General features: G+C 32.6%; 2 protein-coding genes across 2 annotated transcripts in view; one reads left to right on the top strand and one right to left on the bottom strand.

Annotated features, from left to right (window-relative positions):
- Nucleotides 1-3,473, top strand: part of xrn1 (5'-3' exoribonuclease 1) — a 52,616-nt gene extending 49,143 nt beyond the window's left edge. Inside the window, 2 exon segments of the mRNA XM_030159986.1 lie at nt 963-1,144; nt 2,367-3,473. Coding sequence (XP_030015846.1) covers nt 963-1,144; nt 2,367-2,702 — 518 coding nt within the window. The 3' untranslated portion in view covers nt 2,703-3,473.
- Nucleotides 3,474-19,799: 16,326 nt separating this feature from the next.
- Nucleotides 19,800-21,057, bottom strand: part of LOC115436957 (collagen alpha-1(XVIII) chain-like) — a 95,436-nt gene continuing 94,178 nt past the window's right edge. Inside the window, 1 exon segment of the mRNA XM_030159985.1 lies at nt 19,800-19,911. The gene's annotated coding sequence lies outside the window, so the exon portion shown is untranslated.

Genomic DNA, 21,057 nt, shown 5'->3' with positions numbered 1-21,057 from the left:
TATATGGGAGATATTCAGTTTGACGGATGGAGAAATAACGATAAAAAGCTGGTCCAAATTCTCCTGGCTGGAAGTAAAAAAGTCATTACGAGAAATTGGCTCAAACCCCATCTACCCGCTATAGATGAATGGATCGATATTATTTATGAAATTTACATGATGGAACGGCTGTCATATTCCCTTAGAGTCCAGAAAGAGAAATTTTACAAAATCTGGAGTAAATGGACTGAGTATGTCAAACCTATAAGACCAGACTTCTCTTGAATTTTTGGAAAAGGGTCAGGAAACAGTGTCTTATTGATCTAGACTTTTTTATTTTTTCTCTCTTTTGCCTATGACCTTTAACCTGAACCTTTTTTATTTCATTATACTGCTACACAGGAATTTTGTCTTTGAAAAACCTTCCAGTGTGAAACCTTCCAATGTTTTTGTTGAAAATTGTTCTAACCAATGTTTACCTAAAGGTCTAAAAAAAACATCTGAAAGAGCTACATCGAGAAATACTCAGATGATCTGTGACTGTTCATATGTAAATCTTATGGTATAAATATATGTATATGTCAGGGTAGAGACTGCGATCTGGTAGGATCGGCGATTCTACCGGTAGAAACTCCGATCAGAGTCTCTGACCCTAACCCTAACCCGATCGGAGTTTCTACCAGTAGAGACTCTGATCGGAGTTTCTACTGGTAGAATCGCCGATCCTACCAGATCGCAGTCTCTACCCTGATACATATATATATATATATATGTATATATGTATGAGGAAGAATGTAACAGATTGTGGCATTGCCATTTGTAAGTGCTCTTTATAAATAAAAAAAATTAAAAAAAACCCAAAAAAACAAGAAAATAAGTAAAGTAAGTAAATAAACAACGGTGTCTCCTTTGTTGAATAAAATGTTGTGAAGCTCTTCCGTAGACCGGTTCAGACTAATACCTGTGTGTTCTCTGTGGTCCAGGTGGGCTCCTGTTGCCCCCCCAGGGTTATGGCCCCGCCCCCCTCTGGGGCATGGCGCTGCCTCCTCACCACCAACAGAACCAACAGTTCTACGGGGCAGCGGGGACCTTCCCCGGCGCCGCCCGCCCTCCGCCGGCGACGTCGGCGCCCATCGGGTCGCACAACCAGTTCATCCCACTGCAGGTGGGTTCACGGTCCCCTCTGAGGGTATCAGTGAGAACGGGTGTGAGGAACAATCCCAATCAGTCTTTAATTTTTATTAGTTTTTGTCCTTGATGGTTTATTTCACCCATAAACCTGGATAAACCTGGAATGTCTGTGTTTTGTTGACTTTTGGTGTTTTACTCCAGCATTATTTTACATCCATTATTTGTATTATTTTATTTTGACCCCGCCCCCCGAAGGAGTGGTAAGGGGTGTTGTTTTTGGTTCAACTGTAGCAGCAAAACTATTGGTTGAATTCATACCAAATTGGGTTTATAGATTACCAGTGACCCAGAATAGATGTGGTTACATTTTGGGAAAAGTAGGTCAAACTTCACATTTTTTATGAATTTTTTTAAATCTTTTTTTTCTCCCATTTACTTACAATGGGTGAAATTTCAAATGTCTATAAAAAAATCAATTTTCTTTCAACTTACTTCAAACTTGGCACAAATATAGAGTTAATTGATATGACATCAGCACACGCATAGACATGATGACATCAGCTGGATCGATGCCAAAATAAGATACAATACATGTGAGGGGCGGGGTTTGTTGTGCCTGGAACCACATGTTATGAATCGGTTTCTTTTCCACACGTATTGTATCTTATTTTGGCATCGATCCAGCTGATGTCATCATGTCTATGCATGTGCTGATGTCATATCAGTTACCTCTATATATGTGGCAAGTTCGAAGTAAGTTGAAAGAAAATAGATTTTTTTAGACATTTGAAATTTTGCCCAGTATAAGTAAATGGGAGGAAAAACAGAATTTAAAAAAATTATTTAAAATTAAAATTTTGATCTTTTTTTCACAAAATGTAATCACATCTATTCTGGGTCACTAGCAATATATAAACCAAATTTGGTATGAATTCAACCAATAGTTTTGCTGCTACAGACGTGTGAAATTTTGCCCATTATAAATAAATGAGAAAAAAAAAAAGATTAAAAAAATTCCTTAAAATTTGAACTTTGATCTATTTGTCGTAAAATGTAACCACATCTATTCTGGGTCACTGGTAATCTATAAATCCAATTTGGTATGAATTCAACCAATAGTTTGGCTGCTAGAGTGTAAACAAACAAACAAAGAAACAAACCAAAACAAAAACAGTACCCCTTGCTTCCCTTTCGGGGGGCGGGGATATAACCTTACCATCGTCGTGGTAACCTAACTCTGCGTTTGTCCGCATCAGGTGACGAAGAAGAGGGTTTCCGCCAACAAGAAGAACCAGGAGACCAGGGAGTTTTACAGCGCCGCCCAGACCGTCGCCAGGAACCAATCACAGAAAGGCCACGCCCAGGCCACGCCCGGCCAATCAGACGCCCAGGCCGCGAAACCCCACCAGCGCGACACCGGCTTCGTCGCTTCCAGCCCGAGTCCGGCGGAAACCGGCGTCGTGACGACGGACGCTCCGTACACGCCCCCTCGACAGAACGCCCCTTCAACAGGCCACACCCCCGGCTCCGCCTCCAAGAGGAAACACAGGAAGCTGGCCGTCAACTTCGAAGCCGCGAAAGTGTCTGAGTGATGAGGTGTGTGTGTGTGTGTGTGTGACTCCTCCCCCAGGACGCACACAATGAACACGTCCATGCGTTTTTTGCGTAGAATTCCGTTGCCTTTTCGGGTTAAACCGCGGCCGGTGTGAGCGTCTACGGTGCGTTCAAGCCAAAATCTGTGCTGTTTTTCTTTTCGTCTCCTTTGCATCAGTCATTGTTTTAAGGATTATTTCCATAAATCAGGATCTGACGACTCGCCTGAACATTAAACGTACAGTGGAACCAGATTACGCAGACGTTTGAGGACGTTCAGCCGCAAAATAAACCTCAGTTTGGCTCGTTTTAGTCAAAATCATACTAGATCTAAGAAAATAAATGTTAATTTCCTCATTAAGAAGCAGTTAAAGCGTCTTCCACATTGAAACACGTTGAAAAATAATCAAGTTTTGCAGAAAAAAAAAAAAAAGGTGACTGGTTCATTCAAAGACAATTGCAAATTTGTACTTTTTTTAAAATCCAGAAACTATTTTTGGACCTTTCATTGTTAAGGGAAGGGGCGTCAGTGTTTAATGAGCATAAAAATGTCTTTTTTTATAGAGATGCATCAAGTGAAAAAGTCTGTAAGATTCTTCAAATGATATTTTGGCCGATACCGATGTTACCTGCTGTTCCTTGATTTATTTTTGGTTATTTATCCCCCCCTTAACAAAGAATTCTACATGAGGGTTTGGGTTGTTTTAAAGTCTTTCAGTCATTTGTCACATTATCTTTGAATGAAAACAGATTCAAACCAATAAATGTGTTTTAAAAAAAAGCCTTTAATAGAAGGTGGACCAGACTAGACTCGAACCGCTACTGGATGATATCGGTAAATATCAGCACGTTGTGACGAAAGAATTGGCCCAAAAAAATCACAGCATCAGTGCTTTTTGATCTGAAACATACAGACTAATGCAGAACTCTGAAGCAGCCTCTGATATTTTGGATTTTGAAGGTTTATAACAGACATGTCTGTAATTCTAACAGGAAATATGAACAGACACAAAACAACCATCAGAACTCAACAGATTCAGTAGGTTAAGTCTGTATTTACTGTGATCTCCATTTGATTCAGTAAAGCTTCAGCTCTTTTATATATGTATATATAAAAAAAAAAAATATATATATATATATATATATATATATATATATATATATTTTTTTTTTTTTTTTTTTTTTTTTTTCCCTTTTTATTAAATAAACATGTACTTGGACAAAAAACACAATAGAAAAAAACAAATTACACAACAAAACAAGGCAAAACCATACAAAAAATTTAAAAAAAATAAAAATAATATTGAGTATTGTAAAGAGAAGTTAACAAATCTTCAATTCTTTTTTTTGTTTTTTTGTTTACACACACACATATATGTGTATGTATATATATGTATATATATATATATATATATATATATATTTTTTTTTTTTTTTTTTTTATTAAATTATACAATTGTACAAACATGTACTTAGACATAAAAAACCCCACACAAACACAATATAAAAAAAAAAACAAGTTACACAACAAACATATTAAACAAAACAAGGCAAAGCCATACAAAATAATGTATTAATAATAATAATAATAATAATAATAATAATATTGGACATTGTAAAGAGAAGTTCACAAATCTTCAACTCTGTATGTTTTCTATAATAATCTTACATTTCAGAATATTTATGGTATTTTATTTATTTATTTTTTTTTATCCAGATGATCTCATATATCGTCTACAATATTCCTATTTTGTCTGGAATACATAAACACACATGCATTCACTCAGTCGTATATAAAACTAAAATATCCAACATTTCAGAGTAAACATCCAGCTGTTCTAGAAGTTTTATGGGCTCACATGGACAGAAAAAAGGAGTAAAGACCACGGAATCCCAGAAAACATCCAGACGGTCGACATAACAACTGAAGATTTACTGAAAACTAATGGAGTTTGGACTAAATACAGAGGGTTTTTTATGTGTTTCCTGTGAAAAATAACGGCACACGCCTGTTAAAACCGTACAAATCCAACCAAATACAGGTTCACACTTTTTTTTTTTTTTTTTTTTTTTTACTTCTGTTCATTTCTTCCACGTTGCCTTTTGTTTTTACATCTAAATCTAGTCTCTGCTGTACGGAAGATGATTAGAGCCACAGGGGAAAAAAAAATTAAGGTCCAATATATATTTATTTATTATTATTCTGAGAAAAAAGTCAAAATTCTGACTGCTGGTTTTTTGGGTTTTTTTTCATTCATTATTTGGAAAAAGCACCTCGTACAAAATGTCCCTTTCGGGTCCACAAATTTGAATGAAGATGCTAATCCAAAATTTTTAGTCGAATACAGAACAAAAAAAAAAAAAAAGAAAGAAAGAAAAGTGTATGGGAGGAGGAGGGGCTAACTCCGCCTCTTCATCAACAAGATAAAAGTCACTGAAGTGTGTTTGTTTACATGAACCGAAACACAAATGTATAATTATAGAAATGTTTTCACTGAACCGACAGATTCGATTCACATCAATTACAGGTTTTACAGAGTTTGTCCAGTTTGAGCAAACTGGGAAAAAAGACTGAATTCTGACTGTTTTCAATATTTTTTTTGTTGTTGTTCTGAGATTAAAGTTAGAATTCTGGAAAAAAAAAAAAAAAAAAGTCTGAATTCTGACTTTTTTCCTCAGGATTCTGACTGTTGAATTTTTTTTTATTATTGTTTTGAGATTAAACTCAGAATTTTGAAAAAAAAAAAAAAAAAAACAAGTCAGAATTCTGACTTTTTTTCAGAATTCTAACTTTAATCTCAGAACAATAATAAAAAAAAAATATTTAAAAGTCAGAATTCTGAAAAAAAAAAGTCTGAATTCTGACACTTTTCCTCAGGATTCTGACTGTTTAAATTTTATTATTATTATTATTATTGTTTTGAGATTAAACTCAGAATTTTGAAAAAAAAAAAAAAAAGTAAGAATTCAGCCTTTTTTCAAAATTCTAACTTTAATCTCAAAACAATAATTAAAAAAAATATTTAAAAGTCAGAATTCTGAAAAAAAGGCTGAATTCTGACTTTTTTTTCCAGAATTCTGACTTTTAAATATTTTGTTTTATTATTGTTTTGAGATTAAACTCAGAATTTTGAAAAAAAAAAAAAGTCAGAATTCTTACTTTTTTTCAGAATTCTAACTTTAATCTCAGAATAATAATAATAATACAAAAAATTTAAACAGTCAGAATCCTGAGGAAAAGTGTCAGAATTCTGACTTTTTTTTTTTTTCTTCAGAATTCTGACTTAAGTATTTTTTTTAATTATTGTTCTGAGATTAAAGTTAGAATTCTGAAAAAAAAGTCAGAATTCTTACTTTTTTTCAGAATTCTAACTTTAATCTCAAAACAATAATAAAAAAAATATTTAAAAGTCAGAATTCTGGAAAAAAAAAAAGGCTGAATTCTGACTTTTTTTTTTCCAGAATTCTGACTTTTAAATTTTTTTTTTATTATTGTTTTGAGATTAAAGTCAGAATTTTGAAAAAAAAAGGCTGAATTCTGACTTTTTTTCAGAATTCTAACTTTAATCTCAGAACAATAATAATAAAAAAAAAATATTTAAAAGTCAGAATTTTGGAAAAAAAAGTCTGAATTCTGACTTTTTTCTCAGAGTAGTAATTAAAAAATAGATATAGGACCTTAATTATCTTTTTTTTTTCTTCCCAGTGGCCTTTAATCCTCTTCTGTTCTGCTGCCTTTTTCCTCTCAGTACTCATTCTCATTTTACTTTTTTCTTTTTTTTTCTGGTCATTTTTTTCATGAAATGTGGATGTTGCTTCTCAGGGACATGTAGTCTTAGTTTTAATCCTTTAGACCAGACGTGTCAAACTCATGTTAGTTCAGGTTCCACATTCAGACCAATAAAATAAAAACCGTATAATATAGAAACAATGACAAATCCAATTTTTTTTTTTTATGTTTAAAGGTGAAAAAAGTCAAATTACAGTGAAAACATTTACATCGACAAACTATCCTTTAAAAAAATTCCAGATTTAATTTCTTTATTATTCCTCTGTACAATGAAAATCCTACTCATTTAATCTTACAGAAGAATTTAAGATAAGTACAAACGTTGGAAAAGAATAATTTAACTACGAAGTTACAACCAAAACAAAGTATAATTTAAAAAAAAGATTATAAAAATATAAAAATACTATTACTACTAAGAGAAAAAAAATATATGTACATAAATGTGCAAACTGTCAGATAGGTGAGATGTTAAAAAAAATGTGAATAACGTGAAAAAGCGCGAACAAACTGAGCTTTATTGTTCAAAACTCTGTAATTTGACCAGTTTATCATTAACACGTTTATTATTATAACAGACAGTGGAACTACAAATACATTTAATAATAAAAGGCAGAATACTGATAAAATTACACTTTTTTTTTTTTTTTTTAAATAAGACATTTCAGGTTTGTTCAGTTTATTCACATTTGTTTGTGAGCGTATAGTGTGAAAATGTGAAAATTTACTTTTTTTTTTACTCTAAAACAAAGATAAAAATGTGGATTTTTCCGTATTTCTCGGTTATTCTATTTTTTTTTTTTTTTTACTGGTTCTGACCCACTTTAGATCCTACTGGTCTGAATGTGGAACCTGGACTAACAGGACTGTCATTTCTTGGACCGGATCGGACCCTTTTGGAGGTCCGCTTTTGGTCCACGGGCCGAACGTTTGACACCTGCGCTCCAGACGCACGCACCGGCGGATTTTTTCTGAAGTTTTGGATTTGACTGAACGGGTTTGGATGCTGTGATGATCAGTTGTTTTTTTTTTTTTTTTTTTTTTTTACGGGGGTTTGTGTATTATTAGTGTATGAATTCTGCATAAAATGGGCGGGGACACGTGTACATACGATCGCGGCTCATAAAAAGCACCGTCTCGATCGTCGGTTTATCGTTTATCGATCGTTATTTTCCTCCCGGATTCATCACATGACGGAAAAATCTAATGTCGATAGAGGATTAGAAACGAAGAAAAAAAAATCTCCCTCCGATTATTATTATTATTATTTTAATTTAATTTAATTTTATTATTTTTAATCTTTATTTTTATTTTATTCCCACTGTAGAGACGAACACCAGCACCTCAAATACAAACCCACATCAGCAGAGGGCGCCATTCGTTTCTTTTTTTTTTTTTTTTTTTTTTTTTTTTTTTTTTTTTTTTTAATTCGTCCAATTCATTTTTATTTTCTACAGCGCTGAGTCCTGGCGTTTGAACCCTCAACACTGCCACTTTACACAGGTGCAGAAATGAGATTTTTACCTTTTTTTTAAAAAATTTTCCACTAAAGTATTTTTTTAAATGGCAAAAAAAAAAAAAAAATCGGGCTTTTTTTTTTTTTTTTAAACGAAGCTCATTCCAATTTTCCTGAATAAACGCTAAGAAAAACTAATTGAAATCGGCTGATGCGAAAATATGGGCTTCGACGAACAAATAAGGGTTGAAATGTGTTATTTTTGTATCTGTGTAAATGCAGACGAATAAAAGAAAAAAAAAAAAAACGCAAAGACTCCAATGTGGAACCGACGCATATTCAACGACTAAAAACCGGTTAAATTGTAAGTTTTTTGCGCATTCGGACACATACACACGAGCACAAACGTAGAAAATAAGATAAAATTCCTCCATTTTAACATTTTTTTTTCTCCTTCTGGATTTTATCTTTATGGTTTTTTAATCAAGTCGAGGGATGTTTTTCTAATAATTATTTGTTCAATAATGTTTGCGAGCGACGGAAGCGGCCGTCGTCTTGCATTTCCGTCGGACTCGAAGGCTTTTGCCGTTGTTGTTGTTTTTTTTGTTCTTTTGAAGCCTCGTACCCTGGTGTCGTCCGGTTTCTGAGGCTCTGGAAGGTTTTAGACCCACGTTAGAAACAGAAGCACATCCGAAAAACAAAGCGACGCAGCCTTTTCTTCAATTTTTGAGAGAAAAAATAATTGGAAATTGTGGATATGAAGCGATAATGACGTGTTCTGAATTAGGAATGTGCTGTACATATATATATCCATTTAATAAAGTGACTTTTTTTGTTACGACGTTGTTAGTTTGTTGTTTCTTTAAGCTTTTGTAGTTGGAGACGAAGACGAGCAAAACAAGTTTATATAAGTCGAAATTATAACGGGACTTTTTTTTTTCTAGTAAAGTGATTTTGTGGCTTAAATAAATAAAACAAAGACAAAAAATTGCTCTTTGAGATGATTAGTTGTAGAAATTGTATAAAATAACACTAACAACTATGATAAAAAATGGAATAAGTGTCATTAAGTTTTACATGTGCCTGCTATTAAAAAAAAAAAAAAAAAAAAAAAATATATATATATATATATAATGTTTTCACAGATATATACGGAAGCATATTGCATTCACACAAAAAATAAAATTCGGCTCTGTTTTTCCGAATAAAAGATAATTATCTTGTAGCTATGAGAAAAAATAAAAGTCGGCTCTGTTTTTCCGAATAAACGAGATAATTATCTTGTAGTTACGAGAAAAAACAAGTTAAAAAAAAAATTCGGCTCTGTTTTTCCGAATAAACAAGATAATTATCTTGTAGTTACGAGAAAAAATAAGTTTAAAAAAAAAAAAAAATTCGGCTCTGTTTTTCCGAATAAACGAGATAATTATCTTGTACTTACGAGAAAAAATAAGTTAAAAAATAAAATCCGGCTCTGTTTTTCCGAATAAACGAGATAATTATCTTGTAATTACAAGAAAAAATAAGTTAAAAAATAAAATTTGGCTCTGTTTTTGTGAATAAACAAGATAATTATCTTGTACTTACGAGAAAAAATAAGTTAAAAAATAAAATTTGGCTCTGTTTTTCTGAATAAACGAGATAATTATCTCGTACTTACGAGAAAAAATAAGTTAAAAAATAAAATTCGGCTCTGTTTTTACGAATAAACGAGATAATTATCTTGTAATTCCGGGAAAAAATAAGTTAAAAAATAAAATTCCGCTCTGTTTTTCTGAATAAACGAGATAATTATCTTGTAATTACGAGAAAAAATAAGTTAAAAAAAAAAAAAATCGGCTCCGTTTTTCTGAATTTGGAAAAACAGCTGAATTTATTTTTTTGTGAATGCAATACGCTTCCGTAGATAATATATAAGTACAAAAACACTAAATATGTTACATAAAGTGTTATCGTGACAGTCAATAAAAATGAAAAATATTTAATTTTACCGAGCTAAAAATATTTACAATAATTACACAAACTAAAAAAAAATTAAAACACCTGCTATTTTTCATGGTAATTTAAAAAAAACCTACAAAAGTCATGAAATGAAGTAAAAATTCTACAAGGTCGGAACTGTTTCATACCTGTTGATCCATAAATCCTATCAGTCCAGGTAAATATCTGGTGTAAAATACAGTTCTTCGTCTTTTCGTGGTCATCAGATATGACCCATTTGGACGTTCAGAGGCTTCGTAGTTACCGTGGAAACACCGTCATCTTCTACAACATGGAGTTGGATCAATGATCAATGTTCAGTTAATGATAGATTTGCTGAAATTTTTTTCTTTTTCTTCAGTTTTCTCTGATTTTCTATAAAAAACCCTCAACTGTAACCGGATCTTTTATGAACGTTCGCACGATAAGTGAATTAAATATAAGAAAATACCTGCTTTACACTGAAAAAAAAATACAAAAAACTTTACCTTCAGCATTTATGAATGACCGATTATTAAAATATTTATCTATTTTGTCAGTAAATTCAATATAAGAATGCCTGATTTTCACTAAAAATACAAAATAAAGATAATAAATGACAAGTCACACAGGAAACAGTAAATGTAGAGAAATGTAGTTTGATAAATGACAACAGTTGTAGATGTTTTTATGTTCAGTTGATATATTTTGCTGAAAAAGTTTTCTTCGATTTAATCATTTTTCATATAAAAACATTGAATTTACTCTGAGCTTCTATGAAAATATACATGATCAGTGAATTAAATATAGAGAAATACTTAATTTTCACTGAAAAAAAATACAAAAAAACCCTTTTTAATGTCCAGTTAATGATATATTTTGAGTTACATTTAGAAAAATACCTAATTTTCACAAAAAAAATGCACTTTTTAAATGTTTAGTCAATATTTTGCTGAAAAACCTGCATTTTCTTCAATTTAATCAGTGAATTACATCTAGAAAAATACTGAATTTTCACTGAAAAAAACAAACAAAAAAACCCTTTTTAATGTCCAGTTAATTATATATTTTGCTGAAAAAGCTGCATTTTCTTCAATTTAATCAGTTTTGAAAAAATATCTTTAAATTTACTCTGAGCTTTAATGAATATATACATGATCAAAGAATTAAATATAGAAAAATACATAACTTTCACTGAAAAAATGCACTTTTTAAATGTTCAATTAATGATATATTTTGGTGAAATGTTGCATTTTCTTAAATTTTCTCCGTTTGATAAAATAAACTTTAAATTTACTTAGTTTTTATGAAAATATACATCAGAGAATTAAATATAGAAAAATACATAATTTTCGCCGAAAAAAAAAAAAAAGCAAAACACACTTTAAATGTTCAGTTAATATATTTTCCTGAAAAAGTTTTTTTTTTTCAATTTTCTCCATTTTGATAAAACCTTTTAATTTTATTCTGAGCTTTTATGAAAATATACATGATCAGTGAATTACATCTAGAAAAATACCTTATTTTCACAAAAAAAAAAAAAAATGCAAAATGCACATTATTGTTTAGATGATATATTTTACCTAAAAAGTTGTATTTTCTTTAATTTTCTGTTTTGATAAATTAACCTTTAAACTTATTCTGAGCTTTAATGAAAATATCCATGATCAGTGAATTAAATTCAGGAAAATAGCAAATTTTTGCTGAAAAAAAAAAAAAATGCAAAATGCACTTTTTTTAATGTTCAGTTAATGATATATTTTGCTGAAAAAGTAGCATTTTCTTCAATTGAATCAGTTTTGATCAAATAACCTTTAAATTTACTGAGTTTTTATGAAAACATACAAGATCTGTGAATTAAATACAGAAAAATACATAATTTTTGCTGAAAAAAAAAAATGCACTTTTGTAATGTTTAATGATATATTTTGATGAAAAAGTTGTGTTTTGTTCAATTTTCTCCATTTTGATAAAATAACCTTTAAATTTACTCTGAGCTTTTATGAAAATATACACCATCAGTGAATTAAAGATAGAAAAATACCTAATTTTCAGTGAAAAAATCCAAACTACAGAGGATAAATTGTGCCAAATCACTTAAATGTTTTTGGTCCATTTTTCATTTTTAACCTAAAAAATCGGAACTTTTGCAACAAACTTTGAACTGGAAATAAAAGACAGGACACGTGACGTTAAAAAAACACACAAAATCAGACATTTATTTCTTCAGTGAGCACCAGTCAGTCAGTACAAACGTTTCCTCCGAAGCTCAAGTTTTGTTTTTTCGACAGAAGCGGAAATAACACAAAAACACTCCAGAGGTTTTAGTGCCTTTGAGCCAGAACATGTTGGGTCATTTAGTGTGCACGGTACAAAGTCTACGTCTACGGAGTAAAAAATAAAAACACAAAAAAAAAAAAAACCCACACACACACACATCTGGACGGTAACAACACATATGTACATGCTCCGCCTCCTTGTGGGCGGTCCTCTAGCTCTTCACTCTAGGTTCTAAGATGATAAATTAAAGACTCTAACACTACGGCTAAACGTAGCTCAGGTGTTAATTCTGTTTTTTTTGTTTTGTTTTGTTTTGTGATCATCTTCTCGTGTCAGCAGCAGGACTTTACCGGACTGGACGTCATGTCTTTGTGTTTTCGAGGCTTTAACCCTTTGACTGCCGGTGCGCAGGTTTGAGCTCAGTGGTAACGAAGAAAAAAAAAAAAAACAGTGAAGATGTCGGGATTTTAACACTGGGAGTCACGTATGTACAGTGCATTTACATGTGATGAGAGAAAACCAACTCCCATGATGCATCAGCGGGGGAGTTTATATGGCCAAAAGTATGTGGACACGTTGAATTCAGCTGTTATTGATACAAAACAATAACGACAAATGTCAGAATCTAGTTTAATATTGAGAGGAATATCATTGCGTTGGTTTGTTCGGTTTAAATTTACATGTTTTGGTTCAGTTTGTTTACATTTTTATATTTATTTTCATGTTTATTTTCTACGGCTGTCGTTTGAACCCTCAGCACTGTCACTTTACACAGGTGCAGAAATGCGATTTTTACCTTTTTTTTTTTTTTTTAATTTTTCCACTAAAGTATTTTTTTAAAATGGCAAAAAAAAAAAGGCAATTTTTTTAATATACAAAGCTCTTTCCAATTTTCTTGAATAAACGCTAACAAAAACTACTTGAAATTGGCCGATGTGAAAGTATGAGCTTCAGTGAACGATTTAGAGCCGAATAAGGGTTGAAATGTGTTATTTTTGTATCTGTTTAAATGCAGACGAATTAAAAAAAAAAAAAACGCAAAGAATCGAATGTGGAACCGACACATATTGAACGACTAAAACCCGGTTAAATTGTGAGTTTTTTGCGCATTTGGACACATGCACACGAGCACAAATGTAGAAAATTCCTCCATTTTAACATTTTTTTTCTCCTTTCAGAATTTATCTTTATGGTTTTATCAACAGTCGAGGGATGTTTTTCTAATTATTTGTTCAATAATGTTTGCGAGCGAGTGACATTTTGGGAAAAGTAGGTTGAAGTTTAAATTTTTAAAGAATTTTAAAATATTTTTTCTCTATTTATTTATAATGGGAAGAATAAACGATAAAAACGTCCATTTTAACATAATTTACTTAAAGCATTGCAGAGATATAGAGGTTCATTTTAAACATCACTGCAAAATATCTCAGTGGTAGCTCGTTTTTGAAATTTTGGTTAAATTTTTAAATCTTTTTTTTTTTTCCCATTTTCTTATAATGGGTGAAATTTCACGTCTATAAAAACATAAATTTTGTTTCAATTTACTTCAAACTTGACACATTTGTAATTATTATATTTAACATATATTAAATATGGATGAAAGAGTGGATCGATGCTAACATAAGATGAAATACGTGCGAGGGGCGGGGCTTGTTGTGCCTGGAACCACTTGTTTGTTTGTTTACACTTTAGCAGCAAAACTATTGGTTGAATTCATACCAAATCGGGTTTACAGGTTGCCAGTGACCCAGAATAGATGTGATTACATTTTCGGAAAACTAGGTCAAAGTTCAAATTTTTTATGAATTTTTAAAATCTTTTTTCTCCATTTATTTATAATGGGCAGAATTTCAAATCACTATAAAAACATCAATTTTTAACTCAATTTACTTAAAACATTGCAGAGATATAGAGGTTCATTTTAAATATCACTGCAAAATATCTCAGTGGTAGCTCGTTTTTTGAAATTTTCGGTTAAATTTTTTAATCTTTTTTTTCCCCCATTTTCTTATAATGGGCGAAATTTCACGTGTCTGTAAAAACATAAATTTTGTTTCAATTTACTTCGAACTTGGCACATATATAATTATTATATTTAACATATATTGAATATGGATGAAAGAGTGGATCGATGCTAACATTAGCTACAATACATGCGAGGGGCGGGGCTTGTTGTGCCTGGAACCACTTATTCTCTTTGTTAGTTTTTACTTAATTTTTCTCAACATTATTTTTTTATCCATGACTATGATTTTAAATGTTCTTCCTCTACATTTCTAACATATTTTTCATGTTTTGACTGTAAATAATCATTTTCTACCACAACTAACCATCTACTGTCTTCACATCTCCCATTAAACTTTAAGGAAATATTGATGTTTTTATCTTAAATCCTCCTGAACAGGACATCTTACAGCTGCAGACATGATGTGTCCCAATATTTATGTCCATACAGTTTAGAAACATCAATATTTCCTTAAAGTTTAATGGGAGGTCTGAAGAAAGTAGATGGTTAGTTGTGGTAGAAAATGATTATTTACAGTCAGAGCAGGAAAAATATTTTAGAAATTTAAAGGTTGAACATTTAAAATCATAGTCATGGATAAAAATAAATCAATGTGAGAAATTAAGTAAAAACCATCTAATTTTAGAAGCAAAGATAATTTAACCCAAACTAACCAATGCAATGATATTTATCCCAATATAAAACTATACTCTGACATTTGTTATTGTTGTTTGGTCAGAAAACAAACACCTGAATTCAACGTGTCCACATACTTTTGTCCACATTCCGTAGCTTTAATAGTCCGGTGATTCGGTTTTTTATTCTATAAATAGAGAAAAACTCCAAACTGGTTTGTTACAAGTCTAAAAACTATTAGTCGTTTGTTGCTAAAGCACCAAATATAAGCACCGATAGTGTAAATAACAGTAATATCTGATCATGTTTCCAGCTTTTCTAACTAATTCCACAGCTCTAGGTTCTTTACAGGTACGCTGATCAAAAGGGGATTATTGTGTTTCTCATAAACCGGTTCCAACGTTACAGAAAACAAACTAAAACGTGTGAATTTCCTGCAAATGGTGCAAGTTAAATGTGAATGTAAAGGACCCAAACCATCACAGCTTAGACTCTGTTCATTTCCAGCAGAAATAAAACACCACGATGTTAACTGTAACGAAATACACAATTAAAACTGTTAAAAAGATGTACAAATGAACGGTTATTCAAAAATACAGAGCTGAGGATTTACCGAAGAAAATACTTGTTTAAAAGACTAGGATCAATATTGGTAGTTGAGATAAGGACATGATTTACCTGAATTAAATTAAATATGTATTCTCTTGTGTTTATGTTAGCAATGATTACACTGAACATGTTTGTTTGTTTGTTTTCATGTGGAAACATTGTGTTAATTGTAAATAGGCTTAGGCGAAATTAGTCTGAACTTCAGCTTAAACCGTTCCAGTTGCATTGTATATGGAACTATGGATATGTTGGTTTTATTTGTTGTTTAACCCTCCGGTATCCAGGTGCGCTTTTTAGGCACACTTTGCACTTCATGTTAAAAAATTTCATATTATTTTTCACAATTTAAATAAGGTTAGAATTCGTGCATGATCTTTAAAATTCTGGCCACCAACTAAAATGTGCATATTGTAAACAAAAGAAAATTACAAGACTAGCATCTGTCTCCCCAGTGTGCCTAAAACGCACTATTTCTTCCATTATAACCACTGTTTTTGATCCGAAAGCCATTAAAGCATAAATCCTGCTTTCCTGATATCTGGGCTTCATTTGAGAGGTGAGGGTCTAAATTAATTTATTAACGTTGTTAATATTACTGTTCATCATTGACATATACCAGGCTGCAAAAATCAAATATTTAATCCAACTTTTATGTAGTATTTTGAAAAAAACAACAACATATTTGTGTTTTTTGCATCAAAAAATGTAGTGACATCATGATGAAAAGAGGATTGTTTAAAGGGTTAAAAAAATCTAAAATGAATGATTATTTGATATGTATGATTAGGGCGGACCTTGATTTACAAAAAAAAAAATCAAATTAGAGCAGAAAAATAAATCAATGTATAATATTTAATAGTTTGATTTATAGGTGTGCATTTTACGCACACTTGGTGACAGATGTTAGTATTTATGAACATTTGACCTAGCGCCAAAAATAATAATACAAATTAACTGATGTTGCTGTTAATCATTACCTCCGCCAAGGAGGTTATGTTTTTGCCAGGGTTTGTTTGTTTGTTTGTTTGTTTGTTTGTTTGTTTGTTTGTTTGTTTGTTTGTCTGTCCGTTAGTTACTCAAAAAGTTATGGACAGATTTGGATGAAATTTTCAGGGTTTGTTGGAAATGGGATAAGGAAGAAATGATTAAATTTTGTTGGTGATCGGGGGTGGGGGGGCCCACGGGGGGTGCCACTGATCAGCCTTGGCGGAGGTCTGCGCTCTCCAAGTGCTTCTAGTTAACATATGCCAGGATGAAAAAATCAAATAATATGTGATCAACTTTTAATGTAGTATACTGAAAAAAATTCATTTTTTGTGTTTTTTGCATCCAAAAAAAAAAAGGTTTGTTTACATTACAAACACGGCATTTAAAGGATTAAAAAATGTGACAATTATTGAATATTTGGTATTTCTATTTATGGCTCAAGTTGATGAAATAGAAAAAAGTGTAAAAGAATTTTAAAAAAACTGTATGAAATTTTTTTTGACATTATTCCATAAGTGTGCCAAAAAGGCACACTTGGTACTTAGTAAGGGCCTTGCTGGACGGGATACAGGAGGGTTAAAGTAATTAACGACTGAATAAACTACTACTACTACTACAGTTTTAACCCATAAAAACCCAAACAGACACTGGAAACCAAAAGCATCTACTGATCTAAACTGTTTAATATCTGCTGATCCACTAATCCTATCGATACATGTAAATAATTGGTGTAAAATACAGTTATTTATCTTTCATGGTCATCAGATATGACCATTTGGAAGTTCAGAGGCTCCGTAGTTACCAATGGAAACATGGAGTTGGATCAGTGACAGTGGACGGAGATGTTTGTTTTATGATAGATTTTACTGGACAAAGTGAGTTGTTTTTCTTCAGTTTTCTCTGTTTTTGATAAAATAACCCTCTAATGTTATATTAAAGTACCTGATCTGGAAATTAAATACAGGAAAAACCTGATTTTTACTGGAAAAAGTGCAGAATAAAGAGGATAATATTAGAACGAATCACTTAAAAAAGGTTAAATAGAAAAAAATTAATTTGGGAAAAGACACAAAGTAGCCTGGGTCTTTATGGGTTAAGGGTTTGTATATTGTATTTGTAAATATTAAGAAATGATGTAAAAGACCTTAAATTCTGTCGGATATGAAGTGAATGTATTTCCAGCGACGGACCGGAGGGTTTATGTGACCACTAGAGGGAGCAGTGAGTCACTGTTGTCTCCACTGGACTCAGCTGGAAATGAACAGAACGGAGTTGGATGATGAAATGTCAGCGTTTCTTCTACACGGGTGAGTTTCATTCTGATGCTTAAGAAGGTATGAAGTTATTACAGGATGTTCTTATCTTTGCTCAGTTGCTGTTTGTTGATCCACGGTTCAGACTAAACTGTGACAGTTCTGACCGATGTTTGTTGGATTCAAACAGATCTTCAGTTCAGCTACTGACAACACAAACCGAACAGAAAACAGCTGATTTGTGGTTTTACTGTGGATGTTTTCAGTCTAAAATCAGAGCTAAGCTAACAGAGCAATGTTTTATACCGTTATTACGAAATTTATTCTGTGACTGATACAACTGATAGATACATAGTGTTGATTCGTTGGTGGTTTTAAGTGTTTTCTAGGTCAGTGTATCTGTTGGTAATTGGATTTTCTTTTCAAAAACAAAAGAAAAACTCGTGGTTAATTGATTTTCAAGGCCTTTTTTCTTTTTCAGTGTCAAAACAGATAAACCAAATTTTAAAAAAAAACTTGTGTCTAAAACAAAAAAGAAAGTTACTACCTGACAGAAACTGAAAAACGGACCAAACACACCTGTTTTGTTTTGTTTTTTTTTTTCATTTTCTGAGACCGGATGTTGTCATTTTTGAGGAAAGAGCGCTAATGTCTAGCTTGGTATGTATGAATCTTCCAGTTCGTACAAAATCTGTAGTTCGTAGACATTCGTGGAGGGAACATGTCTACGATGTCCAGATTTCGTACAAACCCATCGTTCGTAAGAATCTGTGACCTCGATGGCTTTAGCGCTCTTTCCTTAAAAATGACAACATCTGGTGTCAGAAAATGAAAAAAAACAGGCGTCTTTTGTGTCTGTTTTTTCCCTTTCTGTCAGGTATTACAAAGAGAAAACGAAATAACCCGTTTTTTAAATTTGGTTTGTCTGTTTTGACACTGCAAAAGGAAAAAACGCCTTGAAATTCAATCTTAATTCTTCAGTTTTTAAAACGAAAATCAAATTAACCACTAGTTTTTCTTTTGTTTCTGAAAAAGAAAATCCAAATACCAACAGATACACTGACTGTTCTGGTACCAGACTGCCCTCTGCTGGTGACAGTTGGGAACATCCAATACTACACAGAAACACTTTTGTAAGATGTACAGGGTGGGGAAGCAAAATTTACAATGAACATTTAGTTGTTTTTTTCTCAGCAGGCACTACGTCAATTGTTTTGAAACCAAACATATATTGATGTCATAATCATACCTAACACTATTATCCATACCTTTTCAGAAACTTTTGCCCATATGAGTAATCAGGAAAGCAAACGTCAAAGAGTGTGTGATTTGCTGAATGCACTCGTCACACCAAAGGAGATTTCAAAATAGTTGGAGTGTCCATAAAGACTGTTTATAATGGAAAGAAGAGAATGACTATGAGCAAAACTATTACGAGAAAGTCTGGAAGATACTATTAAAGAAGAATGGGAGAAGTTGTCACTCGAATATTTGAGGAACACTTGCGCAAGTTTCAGGAAGCGTGTGAAGGCAGTTATTGAGAAAGAAGGAGGACACATAGATAAAAACATTTTCTATTATGTACATTTTCTTGTGGCAAATAAATTCTCATGACTTTCAATAAACTAATTGGTCATACACTGTCTTTCAATCCTGCCTCAAAATATTGTAAATTTTGCTTCCCCACCCTGTATGTTTGGAAATTAATGCAAGCATCAGAATGTGGAGTGTGAAATGTGTAAATACTGGTCTGGTCCTTTCATTTCCACTTAGTTTCACGCTGACATCACAGTGTAAATACCTGAAGTCTTACGGTTCTGGACGTTAGCATGTGAGCGTTGAAGCTGTGACTCCCATTGAACTCATCTGAAAACAGTGTCATATGTATGTGTGTTGTTGTGTGTGTGTGTGTTGTGTGTATGTATGTGCCTGCACGTGTGTGTCTGTGTCACATGTCGGACGTTGCCATCCTCATCATGCCTGCATGTGTGCGTCTTGCCCTCCCCCGTGTCTTCAGGTCCTCTTTTGATGCGTGTTGCCCACGTACGTGTTCTCTATGCACAGTACGATGTAGTGGTTGGAGCAGGAGCGTGTGTGTTGGCCCAGGAGGCGGCCCGTCTGCAGCAGCGCCGCCTGGCCCGTCACCGCCATGTCCGCCGTCCGCCACGCCTCGCAGTAGTTGGTGGTCAGACGGATGCCTACGGGCTGGAGCCGTGGCCACACCAGCTTCTCAGGCCTAGGACGGAACCAGAGTGGGAGGGGCTTTAGTGGGCGGGCCAGGGTTCACGTGTTTATAGCATCTGAAATGTGTTGAACGGCTCCATCACAGACGACCTCAGACGACTGTGGACAAAAGTATGTGGACACGTTGAATTCAGGTGTTCTTTTCTAACAAAACAATAGTGATGAATGTTAAAATATAGTTTTATATTTTGATAAGTATCATTGCATTGGTTAGTTTGGTTTAAATTATTATCTTTGGAAAAATGCCTGGGAGATGGTTTTGACTTAATTTATCTCAACATTGATTTTTTTTTGTAATTTTTTTTTATCCATGACTATGTTTTTAATGTCCTACCTCTGAATTTCTAGAATATTGTTCATGCTCTCACTGTAAATAATCATTTTGTACCACAACTAACCATCTACTTTCTTCACATCTGCCATTAAGCTTTATGGAAATGTTGATGTTTATAAACTATGTTGGGACACATCATGTCTACAGCTGTAAGATGTCCTGTTCATGATGAGTTGAGATAAAAATATCAACATTTCCTTAAAGTTTAATGGGAGATGTGAAGAAAGCAGATGGTTAGTTGTGGCAGAAAATTATTATTTACAGTCAGAGCATGAAAAATATTGAAGAAATTTAAAGGTAGAACATTTAAAATCATAGTCATACATTAAAAAAAGAGAGAAATTAAGTGAAACTAACCATCTACTTTCTTCATATCTCCCATTAAACTTTAAGGAAATATTGATGTTTTCATCTCTACATGTCTACAGCTGTAGACATGATGTGTCCCAATATTTTTGTCCATATAGTTTGTAAACATCAATATTTCCTTAAAGTTTAATGGAAGATGTGAAGAAAGTAGATGGTTAGTTGTGGTAGAAAATGATTATTTACAGTCAGAGCATGAAAAATGTTTGAGAAATTTAGAGGAAGAACATTTAAAATTATAGTCATGGATAAAACAAACCAAAACAAAATCAATGTTGAGAGAAATTAACCTTTTAAACCCTAACCCTAAAATGTTCTGTGGACTTTTTTTCTTATTTTGACAAACTAAAAGGTTAGAAAATATGCTGTGAGTGAGTCATTTGCTCATTTTTCCAGGGCACTTTCCCCCCCCCAGACCTTTCAATATCAATCAATCAA

Source organism: Sphaeramia orbicularis, chromosome 17 (genome assembly GCF_902148855.1).
Source record: "Sphaeramia orbicularis chromosome 17, fSphaOr1.1, whole genome shotgun sequence".
Lineage (NCBI taxonomy): Eukaryota > Metazoa > Chordata > Actinopteri > Kurtiformes > Apogonidae > Sphaeramia > Sphaeramia orbicularis.
This window is presented reverse-complemented; position numbering and strand designations above follow the sequence as displayed.